General features: G+C 41.0%; 1 protein-coding gene across 5 annotated transcripts in view; it reads right to left on the bottom strand.

Moving 5' to 3' along the window:
- The window catches only part of LOC149141688 (uncharacterized), a 312,782-nt gene extending 297,164 nt beyond the window's left edge, over nucleotides 1-15,618 (bottom strand). The window contains exons 1-5 of one of the 5 annotated variants that reach the window (XM_089447688.1): nucleotides 15,477-15,613; nucleotides 15,283-15,345; nucleotides 15,081-15,186; nucleotides 14,907-15,004; nucleotides 14,532-14,700 (exon numbers count right to left, since the gene is read on the bottom strand). In XM_089447688.1, the coding sequence (XP_089303814.1) occupies nucleotides 14,532-14,700; nucleotides 14,907-14,981 (244 nt within the window). In that variant the 5' untranslated portion in view covers nucleotides 14,982-15,004; nucleotides 15,081-15,186; nucleotides 15,283-15,345; nucleotides 15,477-15,613. The other 4 variants (XM_089447687.1, XM_089447689.1, XM_089447686.1 and 1 more) reach the window with 4 other exon arrangements.
- Between the last annotated feature and the right edge of the window lie 348 nt (nucleotides 15,619-15,966).

Raw genomic sequence — 15,966 nt, 5'->3', positions numbered from 1 at the left:
CTCGCGAGTTCGATAGTGCTCCTGGTGTCTCTCGCTGCTCCACCCTCGACCCTCCACACTACGCTTCTCGCTACATTTTACATTGCCCTACACACCAGTCCCCTCACACCTCCGCCTCTGCATATAAATTGCTCACCACACCACTCTGCTCGCAGCAACAACGCATCAATATAACGCTCTGTTGATATAACGTTGCATGGGATATAACGTTGCGTGGGATCGCTGCTCCAATTGATACGCTGTTGGCCCCTCCTCCCACACTACGTTGCCCCTCCTCCAATGCTATTGTTGTCCAGCAACTCTGGTGGCCTATGCATGAGAGCCTTCTCTCTTGCGCGAATGGTATGTTTATTTTTAGTGACTGTGAGCTGGTGCATTGTGTATGGCATTGAATATTAGAGTCGGTGAATGGTATTGCGGTGAATGGTAAATGCTATTACGCTGAATGATATTGCGGTGTATGGTATTACATTTTGTACAGTGATATGTATAACACCTTCCCCACATAATACCTCTGTCTTCATATATCAAAATCAGATTTTTTTAGGAGTAAAATTTTGCAGCAGAAGTATTTTTTTTTTCCACAGTACATAGATTTTACAATGCATTCAATCATATCTATTGTGGGAGTAGTTCTCACTGGCAAGGAGAACTATCTTGAGTGGTCCCAGAAGATAAAACACACCCTCATTTTCAATGAGTTGTGGAAAGGAGTGTGTGTTGGAGACGGAGACAAAGAGCCAGAACAGCCTACCTCAGACAAGGATTTCGCCATTTGGGAAAATAAGAACAGCAAGGCTTATGCATTGATTGTAGTGTCAGTAAATGAAGAGGTGAGTCGCCATATTTCGCCATTTTCAAATGCTTTCGAAGCCTTACAAAAACTGAAGGAACTCTTTCACTCACACTCTGCACTTGAAGTTGTTCAACTCATGATTAAACTCTTCACCCTTGAATTACAAAATAATGATCCTCTTGCTCTTGCATCAAAAGTAAAATCTATAATGCATGATATCAAAGTCACTAATGTTGAACTGGATATTCCTCTGATAGCTTTTCTCAAGGCACTTTATCCCACTTACTCAAATTATCTTGAGTCATTGCAAGCAAATGGAAACCTCAAAGATATTACCTTTGACTCCCTTGTGAAAAAATTTGTTGAAAGAGAGAAAGCTTTTGGGAATAAGACAGCTCCTAAATCTTCTGAAGAGGCTGTGTCTTGCTCGAAGAGAAAAGAATCTTGTTCAAGATTCTTCCAGAGGAAGAGGTGGTCGAAGAGGAAGAGGAAGAAATTTCAGAGGCAGGGGGGGCAGACACTCTCAAGGAGAAGAGTCAGATTTGCACTGCATACGCTGCAAAGGAGATGGATCACATGATGCATCCACATGCAAGATTCCTTGGGACAGAATTGAGCAAGAAAGAAACCATCCTAAGGTAAGACTAATGACAGAGAGAAAGGTAAAGCACTTGAATCCGCTCACTATGTTGTGGCACACTGTAATATTGGAGAAAATGAAGACTTATTTAATGCTTCACTTGCTTCTTGGAAAAATGATTGGCTACTTGATTCAAGAGCAACTTGCCACGTGACTTTTAGAAAAGATTTTTTTGAAGAATTTACTATCAACGTTGATGGAGTAGTATACTTTGCAGACAAATCAAAACTCAAGCCATCAGGGCTTGGCACAATCAGGCTTAAACTGCCTGGTCTTCCAAAGTTTCTTCTGCATCATGTTCTATATCTCCCACAGTTGAGGAGAAACTTGTTGTCCTTGGTCCACATCCGCCAGCAAGGACACTCCATTCATATGTTTGATGGCAAGCTTGAGGTGAGAAAAGCATCAGACCACTCACTTGTCATGACGGGGATAGAAGAAGAAAGGCTTCTCAAGCTGCAGGGTACCTCTGCTCGTGCACAAAATTTCTCATACAATTCTCATTATGAATAAGGTACATTTCCATCAAGTTTATTATGGCATGCTAGATTTGGACACTTGAACTATGACAGCCTTCGCTTGTTGAAGAAAAATGGTGTTACTGGTTTGCCTACAATTCCTAGGAAACTTAAGCAATGTGATGCTTGCATTCTAGGAAAGCATAGCAAACAGCCTTTTCATGATTCACATTCAAGAGCACATAGAAAACTTGAACTCATTCATTCAGATTTATGTGGTCCAATGCCTGTTCCTTCTGCAAATGGAAATAAATATATGATGACATTTATTGATGACTACACCAGAATGTGTTGGGTTTATTTACTGAAGAACAAATCTGATGCTTTTCAAACATTCAAGAACTTTCATACATGGATTGAAAATGATGCACAATCTCATATTGGCTCTATTCACACTGATAATGGAAAAGAATACACTTCAAATGAATTTGAAAACTATCTTCGCCAACATGGGATCAAACATCAAACAACTGTGCCTTATAATCCCCAACAGAACGAAGTAGCTGAAAGAATGAATAGGACAATCTTAAATATGGTACACTCCATGATGTTTTTCAAAAATGTAAAATTGATGTTTTGGGTTGATGCAATTCTATGTGTTGTATATGTAAAGAATAGATGTCCATCTAATGCTATTAGAAACAAAACTCCTTATGAAATGTGGTATGGGCACATTCTTTAGGTAAAACATCTCAGGGTCTTTGGTTCCACATGTTATGCCTTCATACCAAAGGTACATAGAAACAAACTTGGTGCAAGAAGTCATAAGTGTATCTTCCTGGGGTATTCAAACACCTCCAAAGCATATTGTCTCTATGATGAAGTCAATAAAAAGTTTGTTGTATCTAGAGATGTAATCTTTCTTGAATCATCCAAAACTGACAATGTTGTTGAGCAGCAACTTGATCGCTTGGATAGATTCGCAAATGCAAAATCATTTCAAGAATTTGATAATCAGATTCCACATCTTGAAGGGGGGATTCCTATACTAGATCAATCTATGGAATCTTCTTCTGAAGCACTCACTCCCCCGCATGAAACTCCAACAACGGATGATACTTTAAGTGATGTGATTGATAGAATTGGGAGACTCATTCTTGATTCAGTCCCAACTCAATCAACGGAGCAGCCTGGACCATCTGAGAAAGGTCCCCCAAAGGGGCTGACAAAAACACTTGAAAGTGTTCATCCTGATGAGGTTGGAAAGACACGAACTAGAAATTCAAACCGGCAAAATGGAGGTGATGTAAATGACTCTAACTCACATGTTGATATGGATGTTTCTTATGAGTGTGAATTGAATTTGTCTACAGATTTTGAACCAACTTCCTTCAAAGAAGTTGCTTCTCATGATGAATGGAAAGAAGCGATGCAAAAGGAGTATGATGCCCTGATAAAGAATGGCACTTGGAAGTTGGTTGTCTTCCATTGGGAACCAAACCAATTGGCTGCAAGTGGGTCTACAAGAACAGGTATAAAGCTGATGGCTCACTTGACAAGCACAAAGCCAGGCTTGGCAAAAGGTTTTGCGAAGAAGGAAGGGGTCGATTATGAGGAGACTTTTGCCCCCACAGCAAAATGGGCTACCATCCAAACACTCTTTGCCCTAGCAGCTCAGAACGGTTGGAAAGTCCATCAAATGGATGTAAAAACTGCTTTCTTGAATGGAGATCTAAAAGAGAATGTTTTTATGTCCCAGCCTGAAGGATTTGCTGTGAAAGGACATGAACATAAAGTATGCAAACTTGTGAAATCCTTGTATGGCCTCAAACAAGCACCACGAGCCTAGTATGAAAAACTAACTGAGCATCTTCTGAAACTCAATTTCAAACATTATGATCTTGATGATGCAACTTTGTTTGTCAAGAAGGTTGGCAAAACAGTTGTATATCTTGTTGTATATGTAGATGATCTTTTGATGACAGGGAACAATGAAAGCTACATTGCATCCATAAAGAAGGAATTGAGGAAAGGTTTTGAAATGACTGATTTCGGCTATGTTCATTACTATCTTGGTATTGAAGTAACTCAACATCCGAAGTCCATATTCCTTTCTCAAAAGAAGTACATTGGAGATCTATTGAACAGGTTTGGCATGACTGAATGCAATCCTCTAACTACTCCAATGGAACAAAACTTAAAGCTCACATCCATTGAAGGAAAAGAATTTGATGATGCAACAAAGTATAGACAGCTTGTAGGAAGTCTCAACTACCTAACTACTACCAAACCAAACATTTAGTTTGTTCTTGGAATCCTCTCCAAGTTTATGCAAAAGCCTTGTGAGGGACATTGGTCTGCTGCAAAAAGAGTTCTAAAGTACTTGAAGGGAACTCAAGACTTTGGAATCAAGTATACACAGGTGGGCGACTTTAGCTTGATTGGATACTCTGATTCAGACTTCAATGGAGACAAAGAAACTGGGGTATCTACTTCAGGTTATGCTATGAGTCTTGGATCAGGAGCTGTCTCCTGGAGATCACGCAAACAATCAGTTCCAGCAGATTCCACAACAGAGGCAGAATATGTGGCAGCAGCTGAGGCAACAAAAGAAATTGTGTGGCTCAGGAAAATTCTTAAAGATTTGTAAGTAAAACAAATGCAATCAACTCCACTCATGATTGATAATACCTCTGCAATAAAGTTGGCCAAGAACCCAAAGTTCCATGATCGAACAAAGCACATCAATACTAAATATCATCTGATTCGACATCATGTTGAGGCCAAAACAATCCATCTCCGCCATTGTTCCACTAATGAACAAATTGCAGACATCTTCACCAAAGCACTTGGAAGAGAAAAGCTTGAAAGATTCAGAACGATGCTTGGACTCACCAACATCCCTTCAGATTAAGGGGGGGAATGTTGACACCTAATCATAGGGAATGGGTGGATAGTTGTAATTAATGTAAATAAATAATAGAGAAGACAGAGAGTATCGGAAGATGAATCAAATAGTCACTCCCTGTTGTATATAATAATGAACAACTGAATGAATAATATATAGTTCTGATTTGAGGAGTTACCTCTTCGTCTGACAAGTTTCACCCATAATTAAATTAATACCCATTAATATTTTAATTTTCCTAAGTTTATACTTGGAACCCCATTAAAAATATTAATTATTTTAATAAAATCACTTATGGGTGAAATTTCCCAAAACGCTTTCTGAGTTCTTTGGAATGCATGTGCCGAAGCCTCCCCGCAAAATTTGAAGCTTAGAGCACATCCGATGCTACCCCAAATCAACACTCCCTCTTAGCGAGGAATGTGCTCTAGCAATACACTGCTACTGCATACTGCTCTGACTCTGAAGCATCGTCCTTTGCGCTGTTGATGTCTGACATGTTGTCCACCAACTACTGCGTTGCTGCTACTGTACTACTGCCTTTGACACTGCCACTGCTAATGCTACATCTGTACTGCAGCTCCCTCTCAAATGTTGCATCTGCTATGCTGCTAGCACTGCCACTGCTAACACTGCATTTGTACTGCAACTCAGTTGTTGAGAGAAGCAACTAAAAACACCCAAAACTGAACAAGTATCCAGTGGATACACATCGGTGCTGAAATCCCGACTGCAGCTAGTTCCACGGTCTCTTCTGAAGCCATTGCGTTGTTGAAGCTCTACACTGTGCCTCCTCACATTGCTGCATCTTTGCTCTGCGTTGCTCACATTCTGGCGCTACTAACCATTGCATCTGTCGAATCAACACTCCATGGCACCAACTGAAAACTCCACCATCCCACTACCATTGATCATGGGCTCCTATAGCAAGGTGATGATCCAAGAGGTAGGCTCCTCAAGGATCCTGCCCATTTGTAGCTCTATCAAACTACAGTTCTATATCAACCCACCTCCCCCCTGGAGGTATCTTGGCTGTCATGGCGAACTCCTCCACCTATTCAATCTCACCACATCTGAAGCACTTCACCTTGGAGACATCCTTCTTTCATCTTTGTTGCCCATGTTGTCCCTTCGATGCAAGCATTGCGTTATCCTCTTCCTCTACTTTGGGTTTCGACCCACTGCTACTGCTCCTGTCAAGTTTGACCTTGAGCAAGTCTCTCCTCGGCTCTTCTTGTTTCAGCGCTGCCCATATCTCATCCCAATTTGGCAATGCTGCTTTGCCCAGGATACTCTAGACAAAGATTTTCCACCCATCCGAGACGGAATTTAGAGCCTGTCTTACTAACTCCTATTGCTACCTTTTCTTCTATTGCTACCTTGATAGCTTTGGCTTTAGCCCATTTTGTTAAGTAGTCGGTGCACACAATGATGTACTTCTTCTGTCTAGATGGAGGGTCAATGGGCCCGATGAAATCCATGCCCCACTTGTCAAATGGCTCGAAAGTCACTTGAGGTTGCAGAGGCATTTCATCCCTAGGGGTAGGCTTCCCCATCCTTTGGCACTGATCACACTAGCTGGTATACCTTTTTACATCTTGGTGGAGAGTGGGCCAATAATAGCCAGCTTGTAGTACCTTGAATGTTGTTCTTTTGGCTGCAAAGTGACCTCCACAAGGCCCATCATGACAGGCCAAAAGGATGTCAAAAACTTCCTCCTCCCTGACACATCTTCTCAGAATTTGATCTGGACCTAGCTTGAAGAGATTGCCCCCAATCCAAGTGAATGGGGTGCTTTTTCTTATGATTTTGCTCTTTTCCTTGGAGGACAAATTTGGAGGGAACTGTGCAGATACCAAGTAGTTTGCTATGTCAGCAAACCATGGAGAGAGAACTGAAATGGCGAATAAATGTTCATCTGGTAGCTGATCATCAACCATTCCTTCCTCCCCTGCAGGCAAAGTCAATTTGGATAAAAAATTTGCAACTACATTCTCTTTGTCAAGCTTATCAATAATAGTTAGATCAAATTGTTGCAATAAAAGTAACCATCTAATAATCCGGGCATTTACATCAGGTTTGTTCATCAAATATTTAATTGCAGCATGGTCGATATGTACAAATGTTTGGTAACCAGTAATGTAATGTCTAAATTTATTCAATGAATGGACAACAGCTAGGAGCTCTTTTTCAGTTACTGTGTAGTTTAACTCGGCTTTCAACAGATTCTTACTGATGAAGTAAATGGCATAAGGTAGCTTGTCATCTATCTGGCCTAGAGTTGCTCCTATAGCTTTATGAGAGGCATCGACATGAATGTGAAAAGGAAGAACCCAATTTGGGCCTCAGAGAATAGGTGCAATACTCAACTTATCCTTTAGGGTGTCCAGGGCCTCTTGGCAGCTTTCTGACCATAAAAATTCGGAGTCTTTGGCCAATAACCCAAATAAGGGAGAAGCTAACTTGTTGAAATCTTTTATAAATCTCCTATAGTATCCGACTAACCCTAAGAAACTTCTGACATCCCTCTGCTTCTGTGGAGTAGGGACCCTTTTGATGATGGCTATCTTATTTGGGTCTACTTGCAGTCCTTCCTGGGATATTGAGTGACCTAGAACAGTCCCTGCAGTCATCAAGAATTCACATTTTTCAGGACTAAGGGATAAGTTCATTTCAATGCATTTGTTTAACACCTTTCCCAGGTTAGAGAGAGCCTCCTAGAAATCACACCCATAAGGTGTGAAATCATCCATATAAATTTCTACTGCATCATGGACTAGCTTTACAAAGATACTCAGGACTGCTCTCTGGAAAGTGGCAAGGGCATTGCATAGACCAAAATGAAGGACCCTATAAGCAAAAGTACTGCAAGGACAGGTGAAGGTGGTTTTATCCTGATCCTCTGGGCTGATCTGGATTTGATTGTACCCGTTGAATCCATCCAGGAAAGAGAAGAACTTCTTTCCTGTGAGACCATCTAACACTTGGTCAATGAAAGGTAGACGAAAATGGTCCTTCTTTGTGGCTTTGTTTAGCTCTCAGTAATCCACACAAATCCTCCACTTTCCATTTTTCTTTGGAACCAGCACCAAAGGAGACACCCACTCACTGTCCGAGATAGGGTAAATAAATCCTGCATCCAATAACTTCTGCAGTTCTTCTTTGATTATATCCTTGAGGGTTGGATTCATTCTCCTTTAGGGTTGACAGACTGGCTTGCAACCTTCCTTGATGTAAATGTGGTGAGTACACACTGAAGGGTGCACTCCCTTCATTTCTTTGTAATTCCAAGCAAAGGCATCCAAATGCTCTCTTAGCATGTTACATAACTCTTCTTAGGGGTTGATTTTCAATGCCCTTTCAGGGCTGAATTCTATTGTCTTGACACGAGTAGGGTTTGAGTCAGCTGAGCATAGATCAATTTGATGGTTGTCCTTGGCTTCCTTCACTACTTCCTCCAGAGACATGGTGTTGGGAGTTTGATTTTGGAGGATGTGTTCAATCAAATCATCTTCATCAGGTTGTCCTCCTCCTATGGCAGTTTCTAGGGTATAGATTTGGGAGGAGTAGACTTCATCTTCTTCCTCCTCTTCTAGCCATAAAGGTAAGTCATGCTCTAGGGATGGTTGAGCAGGAGGGTACAAGACCAATTGTTTGGACAGATGCCCATTTTTTATAGTCATATTTCCAGCCCTGCAACTTATGTAGGCATCGGCAGTGGCTAACCAAGGCCTCCCAAGGATGAGAGGATAACCATTGAATTTGGTCTTAGGCTGGAGAACTAAGAAGTCAGTAGGGTATTCCCAAGAATCAATGGAGACCATCACATCCTCAACAATCCCCTCAGGAGCTACTATGGATCAGTCTGCAAGCTGCAAGACTGTCGTGGTCTTCCTTAATGATCCCTGGAGATTCAGCTTGAGCATAGTGTCCTTAGTCATCACATTGATGGCAGCCCCAAGATCAATCAAGGTATGGGGAACAATGGTGCCATCGATGTGTACATCTACTACAGGACTCCCAGGATCTAAATACTTCGGGCAAATTACCCGCCCCAGCATTAAGTCGGACAGCTGTCCAATGACATTAATGGTAGGGGTGTCTCTCTTTCGCCTCCCTGGATGTTTGAAACACTTCTCTTTGATCAGCTTGTTGTAAATGGGGACATCTTTGATAGCTTGGAGAAGCGAGATTTTGACACATAGATTTTTCAACTCACCCAGAAGTTCAATCTCTTCTAGGGTGTGCTGGACAGGATGGGTTAACCTTTCAGGAAAGGGGGGTGGATTCATTCTAGGCACACTTTCCTCTCTTTCCTCCTCACTCTCCCTAGGTGGAGATGGAGGTTGGTTATCCAGGAGCACTCTCCCAGACCTAAGGTTAATTTCATGAATTTCCACAGCATAGGCAGGGTAGGATGCTTCTCCACTGTAGACCTGTTGTGCCTGTCTGTTGTTTGGGTTCGGGTTTGGTTGGGCAAGCATCTGAGGTTGTTTAGGTGGAGCAGGGTGTAGGAGTTGTGGTTGAGATGGAGGTGAAGGCAATAAATCTAGAGCTTGGTTGTATGGGGGCCTCCACCCCTGGGGTGGTGCATTCCACTAAGGTTGTGGAGGAGTATATGGCTGAAATGGTTGGTTGGTCGATTGGGAATGGTATTGAGGTGCAAAAGACCAGGGAGAAGGTGTAGACCAGGAAGGATGAGCTAGGGGGCACCAAGGGGGAGTGGATGTGTTTTGATTAGGGTTGTAATATGAATAGGATGACCCTTGCATGCCTTGCTGGTATGGTCGAGGCCCATGAGGCCTCCTTTGATTTATGTAGCAAAGTTGTTCAGTCACCCCTTCGTTTCCTTGATACACAGCTTTTAATCCAAGCAGAGAAGGGCACTTATCTGTGAAGTGGTTTTTCTCACAGACCGAGCAAATTTCGATAAGGTTCAATGGACATTCATTCCTAGGGTGCCTCCTTGTGCATCTAGGGCAGAAGATGGCTAATGCTCTCTATTCTTCCTCCTGCTTCCGTTTAATTTGCATAGTGTCTATTTGCAGAGCAAGGGTTTGCAAAATTTCACTCTTAAAGTTTTCCAACATGTACCCAATTTCACTTTTTATGGATGTATTGGAAGAGGATGAATTGGTCACTGCTTGACTAGCCCTACCCTTCTTTCTAGCTGCCCTAGAATGATTCTTGAAAATTGCCTTGATATCATTATAAGGTAACTGGTAGATGTCTCCTCCTAACAGCAAGTTTAGGGTTTCTAGAAGGTCTTCCCTGATCCCCCTGAGAAGGACTAACTTAAGTGATTCAGGATCAAGTGTGCACTTGGCCCTTTTGTAGCAGAGTTGGAATCTTTCCTCATAACCATCTAAGGACTCATCATGTCCCAAGGTCATTCTAAAATTTTCCTCTTTGGACTTGCAGTAGTGCCTATACTCGTTATTGAAAACTTGTTGCATCTAAGCCCAAGTGGTGATACTATCCCCAAGTAAACCCATGAACTAGCGCAGGGCTGCATCCTTGAGAGTGGATGGGAATAATTTCAACTTCTGATCATCAGAGGTGTAATCATAAGTTCTGCATATGACAGCAAATTCAAACAAAAAAGTATCTGGATCTTCTGAGGTCAGGCCATGGAAGTGAGGAAGAGCAGAGGGGCTTATGTTTTTCATCTTGGCATCCCCATTAGTTTCTCTGATGGGAAAAGCACCCTCAACTCTTTCCCTATCTCCCCTTTCATTTCTATTTTCAACCATTATGTCAGTTGGAATGATCTCTTCTTCTTCCCCTATAGGCTCTTCAAAAATCTTTGGTTGTTCACCTAAGGGGTCCTCTAGCTCACAACCACCAAAGAAGAGGGAAGGTTGGCTGTTTGAAGTGGTGGGGGTATTTGGTAGAAATTTTCCTAAGTTATCCCTATTCCTACAAGGCATGAAAATAGTGTTTTTTCTTCTTCTTTTTTGAGTTTTAAACTACATGCAGAATTGAAAGAAAACAGAACTGAATTGCAACTATTTACTGAATGGAACTAATTACAAAATGAAAGAGATAAGAAAAGAAAGAAAGAAAGCAAAAATCACATCTACTCAGACACCTCCCCGACAACGGCTCCAAAAAATGATGAGCACCAATATTGCAGCATGGATGTTGCAACTCCTGGAGCTACCGACTTTACTTCATCAACCCGGGGTTCGTACAAACTTGGAGGTGACAGTGTTGTATACACAAATAGATGTAATTGGTCTACTCTTTGTCACTGATGAGCTGGGGCGATGGGCCGCTAGGGTTTCTCAAACCAGCATTCTATTGACTAGAAGAAGTCTAATTACCAACTTGGAGAAGGGAAATTTACCCTAATTGGAAGAAAAGAAATGTTGTCTATTGCATGAAGAAAAGACTAAAAGGAATGCTTGCAAAACAACATGAAATCCTCTATCTACTTGCTAACATACTTTGCTTGCAAAAGAACTCTACTTCAACACATGTGAGGTTTGAACTAATCTAAGCATGAAATCTGATCTAGAGAGTACTAACTATTGTGTGCAAGAATAAATATAAAAGAACATTTTTCCTTTTTATCTTTTTGCTTGAAAAATGTAAATGCTAATCTTGTTTGGTTCTTTGGCAGGGGAGACAGGTGTGGAGAAAAAGGAGTACAATGGTTTAGATGGCTTGGGGATCAAGTAGGGGCCTAATCCTTACTTTTAGTGATGATTTTTCTCAATTCGGGCTCAAAACAGGCTACTACAGGTTTTTCTACAGGATGTCTACATGAAGTACTAGTTCACCTACAGGATCCCTTGTTTTACTACAGGAACAGGTCAAAAGCTTGGGGAATGGTCTAGAAGGTGGGATGGAGCTTGGAAAAGGTGAATAAGGAGGGAATAAGGCATGGGAGTGGTAGGCACTTACTTAGAACTCAAGCCAAAGCTTTAAGATGGTTGGATTTGCTCAACGGAGATGGCAAGTTTTCCTCATAAGACAAGAATTCGAATTGAGACCTTAGTGAATTTTGGCAATCATGGGTGGATATGGCTTCGCTGAGGTTGATGAGATGAGGTCTCCCTGCAATTTAGAAACTCCTGCAACAACACACATCATTCTTGGCATTTATACATGAATTCATCAAAAACAAGAAAGGTTTATTCAAATAGAAGAAAACAGAGTTGTCACCATTTACTTGCTAAGTTCATGCATGGAAGTGCTTGAAACCAATATGAAAGCAAGATGAAATCAGTGCAAAACCTAAGAGATCAGAAAATACCAATTGCAACTTACCCTATGAAACTGAAAGGTAATGACCTAATTAGCAAGAAAACCCTAGATTACACAAAAAGCAAGAATTCTATCTTTTTGGGTTGTATGAGAAGTGTTCCTCAAACCATGATCCCTGAAAGGGAGAAATGAGGTGAAAACCACTTGCTGTCAGCCTTTTTGGAATATCTTCTTATCACTACAATGCTACTGTTAGAACTATCCACAAATGGAAGCAAACTAATTAAATCTACCAATACTTGCAAATTAACAACACCAAAATCAGTTTAACAACTAACTATGAGTATAACCTAAGCATACATATACAACAAGAGGAACCTCTGCTGCTAGGGTTGGGCCCTAACCCAAGAGCTTCAGCCCTCTGAGTCAACTCAATGCTAGATCAAGGGAATGTTGCTCATTTTCATTAAAGAAATCAGAAATACATAAGAGTGCTTGGTTACAATGCTTCAACTCGAAAATTGCTTAGCTATCTTGAACAAAAAATCTGAATCCTAATGAGGCCCTAGGCCTCTTGATTTATACAACTGAAGTTACCAACAACTTCCTTAAATTTAGGGAGGCTTGGCTCCAATCTCGAGATCAACTGGTCTTCAACTATCACTGGCTTGGCTACCAATGAACTTCATGACTCGACTACTTGCAACTCCGAGCTGATGAGATTTGATTGAGGAATCTTCGAGTGAGTGAGGAGTTAAGGAGGGAGATCATGTCTCCTAGAATCCCTCTTGCTTGTCTCCATTCGAGTTCCTGCACTTTAATTAGCCAAAATTTGCTCCAAAACCTGCAATCAATGCACATTAGACCACTAGACATGACATCTCATCTTTACTCTCCTCATTAAGCAAAACATAATTAAAACATGTAAAGAATGATGAGAAAAGTTGATTTTAGTAAGCTGGAGGTGCATTAAGGTCCATATAATTTACCCATTGATGAGCCTCATCACCCCCTCTGTGTCTCCCCATTCTCACATCCCCCTACCCTGGAAATTTTGTGGAACATTGCTTCTTTTAGAGTAAGAGAAGGGCCCATGCATGCAAAAATGCCCAAGAATAGAAAAGTGTAGCTCTCCATGTAATGCAGCCCACATATCCCCAAAATAGGTAAACATGTGTGAAGACATGTCAAGCACAATCCTCGTACGACGTAAACACACACCAAGCACACTCCTCCATGTGGTGAACACACACCAAGTGCATTCCTCCATGTAAATCCTCAAATAATGTGATCCACATGTACCAAGAATATGTAGACATATGTCAATACACACCAAGCACACTCCTCTCTCTAATGAAGACATGCAAACACATGCCAAGCACACTCCTCTGTGTGATGAAGACATGCCAAGCACTCATCATTATTTAAAATAACTCGTTGATGATTAATCTCTAGTAAACCAATCAACTCTAGCCTATAATAGAATTGCTAAAATAGAAAATCCCCAAAAATAGGAATTGACAAAAACTGATGACTTGGATAATAGGTTTGGAGCAATATTAAGCTTCTACTTAGGGGATTAAAAAGCTCCTATGGCTTCATCCATATCTATGTGTTGATGTTCCTATTTTAAAATGACTCCTTGAGGAGTGTTAGTCTTACTTAGCACTAAGATGAGTACCCTCCTATGTAATAATCCCACATTAACAACAATTGTGAGCCATGGGTAGTTTATGGAGTACTACATATACCCTTGCCAATTTAAAGATTGCCTGTAGGGTGCAAGTCCCTGAGTTAATGTGATAACACCCTCCCTCACTCTGGCATTTACATCACTTGGAGGTGTTGGTGTGCTTTGTGGATCCATCTTGCTTGAGGTTGTTGTCTTTGTGATGCCTTCTCAAATATAAGCTTACTAAATTATAGTGGCATATCCCTTGCCTTGTTAAATACAAGATCACTAAATCAATAGTGGCATATTTTACTAAATGACAGTGGCATATCCCTTGTTTGAGGATTTCATTCCGAATTAATATGACTACTAGACAGACGGCCCATCTGATGTTACCAAAGGAGGTTTTTTCAAAACATCTAACAAATGAAATGTTTAAATGTAATTTGGAACCATTTTAGTTCTCCATAGTGCACATGGTTTGACAGATCTGCCGCTGGTTTTATGAGGATTGATGCAATGAATTTTTTCAGATTTCATCGCTGCATGTTGCTGGCTCCTTGGTTCACTGATTAAAGGCAATGTACAATTTCACGTATACAATAACTATTGTGTGCCCACTAGGGATTAGTATGAGCATGTCCAACATCATGGAAGAGAAGGGTTTCCTTGGAATTGCCTGTAGTTCTAAGTTTTACCTCTACAGATATTCCCAGTAAACAAATTTCCAAAAGCATCATTGTCGACTAACTGATCTAGTTGGCCCATTAAGCTTTTTGAGCTTCAGGGTGAGGCTTAACTTGTTAATTAAGGATACAAATAAATACAAGCATTCCGTTGCTTACGCTTGGAAGTTGAAACAGCAGAACCTGCCGAGGCTTTGGAAGAATCCCCATCCTCCACGACTTCAACACGGGCAACAACTCCTTCTGTAGTCAGGGTACGAACGGCCTTCTGTAAACAAAGTCCCCATCGTTCCCATGCTCCTCTGCCTCCTCCGTTTGAGTGTGTATCCTTGGTGATATCAAATATTCATATTTCAGAAACAGAAGAAAGCTGAATGCCATATACATCCATAATCCGACGGCATATTCCCTTACGGTCAGAAAACTAAAAATGAAAATTTAAGACCCTCCCAACATAGGCTTATGCGCAAGGAAAATATTAAAAAACACCTAGAAAATTGCATCCATTTATCCGAGTACAAAAAGCAAATATACCTTGCCATGGCAAGTCAGAGCATTGAAGATGGGCTGGAGAGGAGAACGAAGTCTCCGCATGTTCTCCCTGGCCATTGTGATTTCTAAATCCTCTCACTCTGCAACGACCCAGTCAGTCACTTATTCTGCAATGGGGATATATATATATACACTGTACGAATAATGAATACATACAGAGATAAGGAGAACGACGATCACGAACGAGTGCAGCACAAGAAAAAATACTGCAGTGAGAGCCTTCCATCCTCTTCTTCTGCAACGACCCGGTCAGTCACTTAATCTGTAACGGAGATATATATACACTATCTGAACAAATACATATAAACAGAGATAAGAAGAACCATGATCACAAACGAGTACGGGACCAGAAAAATACTATAGTGAGAGCCCTTGAAACGACCCAGTCGGTCTCTTAATCTGCTCTTGTGATATGCATATACTGTATAAATAATACATACAGAGATGAGAATCACGACAGAGTAAGGGACCAGGAAAATACTATTTCGTAAGCCATCTGATTTTACATGCAGAGGTACCCATAACCATGTTGTGATAGGACATTACGCATACCTATATTGTTTGCCTGGCATGGGAGGCTGGTGAAATGGTCTTTCGCGCATTCAAGTGACATCTTCGTGCTTTTAGGTTCACATATGTGGATGTGTACTTACACATGTAACAAGGTCGTGAGGCTTAAACCTAAGTGAACTTGGTAACGACCAAAAGCATTTGCACCCAGAGGTGCAAAGTGTTTTTGTTTTTCTTTTAACTCTTTAGAATATATATAACATTGGACATAAAAGGGTTTGTAATAGGTTTGTAATATTTCACCTGAGGTTAGGGTTGATTAGTTGAATGGGTTAGGAGATTGGCTAATCGCAATACAAATTTTCAACAATTTTATATCTCAAAGTTCTAAGAACTTTCTAACAAGATACTTGTTAAATAACTTTAATATTGAAGATAGTGAACTAAATCCCCCATAGAAGAATCCAAAGCCTCATACACCTCAACTGTTCTAGGAGTTATGTGGCAAGTTGCTTACCAACTTTGATATAAC

This window comes from Pinus tabuliformis, chromosome X (assembly GCF_031772625.1).
Source record: "Pinus tabuliformis cultivar Carrire ecotype Pingquan chromosome X, CPIR1, whole genome shotgun sequence".
NCBI lineage: Eukaryota > Viridiplantae > Streptophyta > Pinopsida > Pinales > Pinaceae > Pinus > Pinus tabuliformis.
Note: the sequence above shows the minus strand (reverse complement) of the source record. Positions and strands in the feature narration are given on the sequence as shown.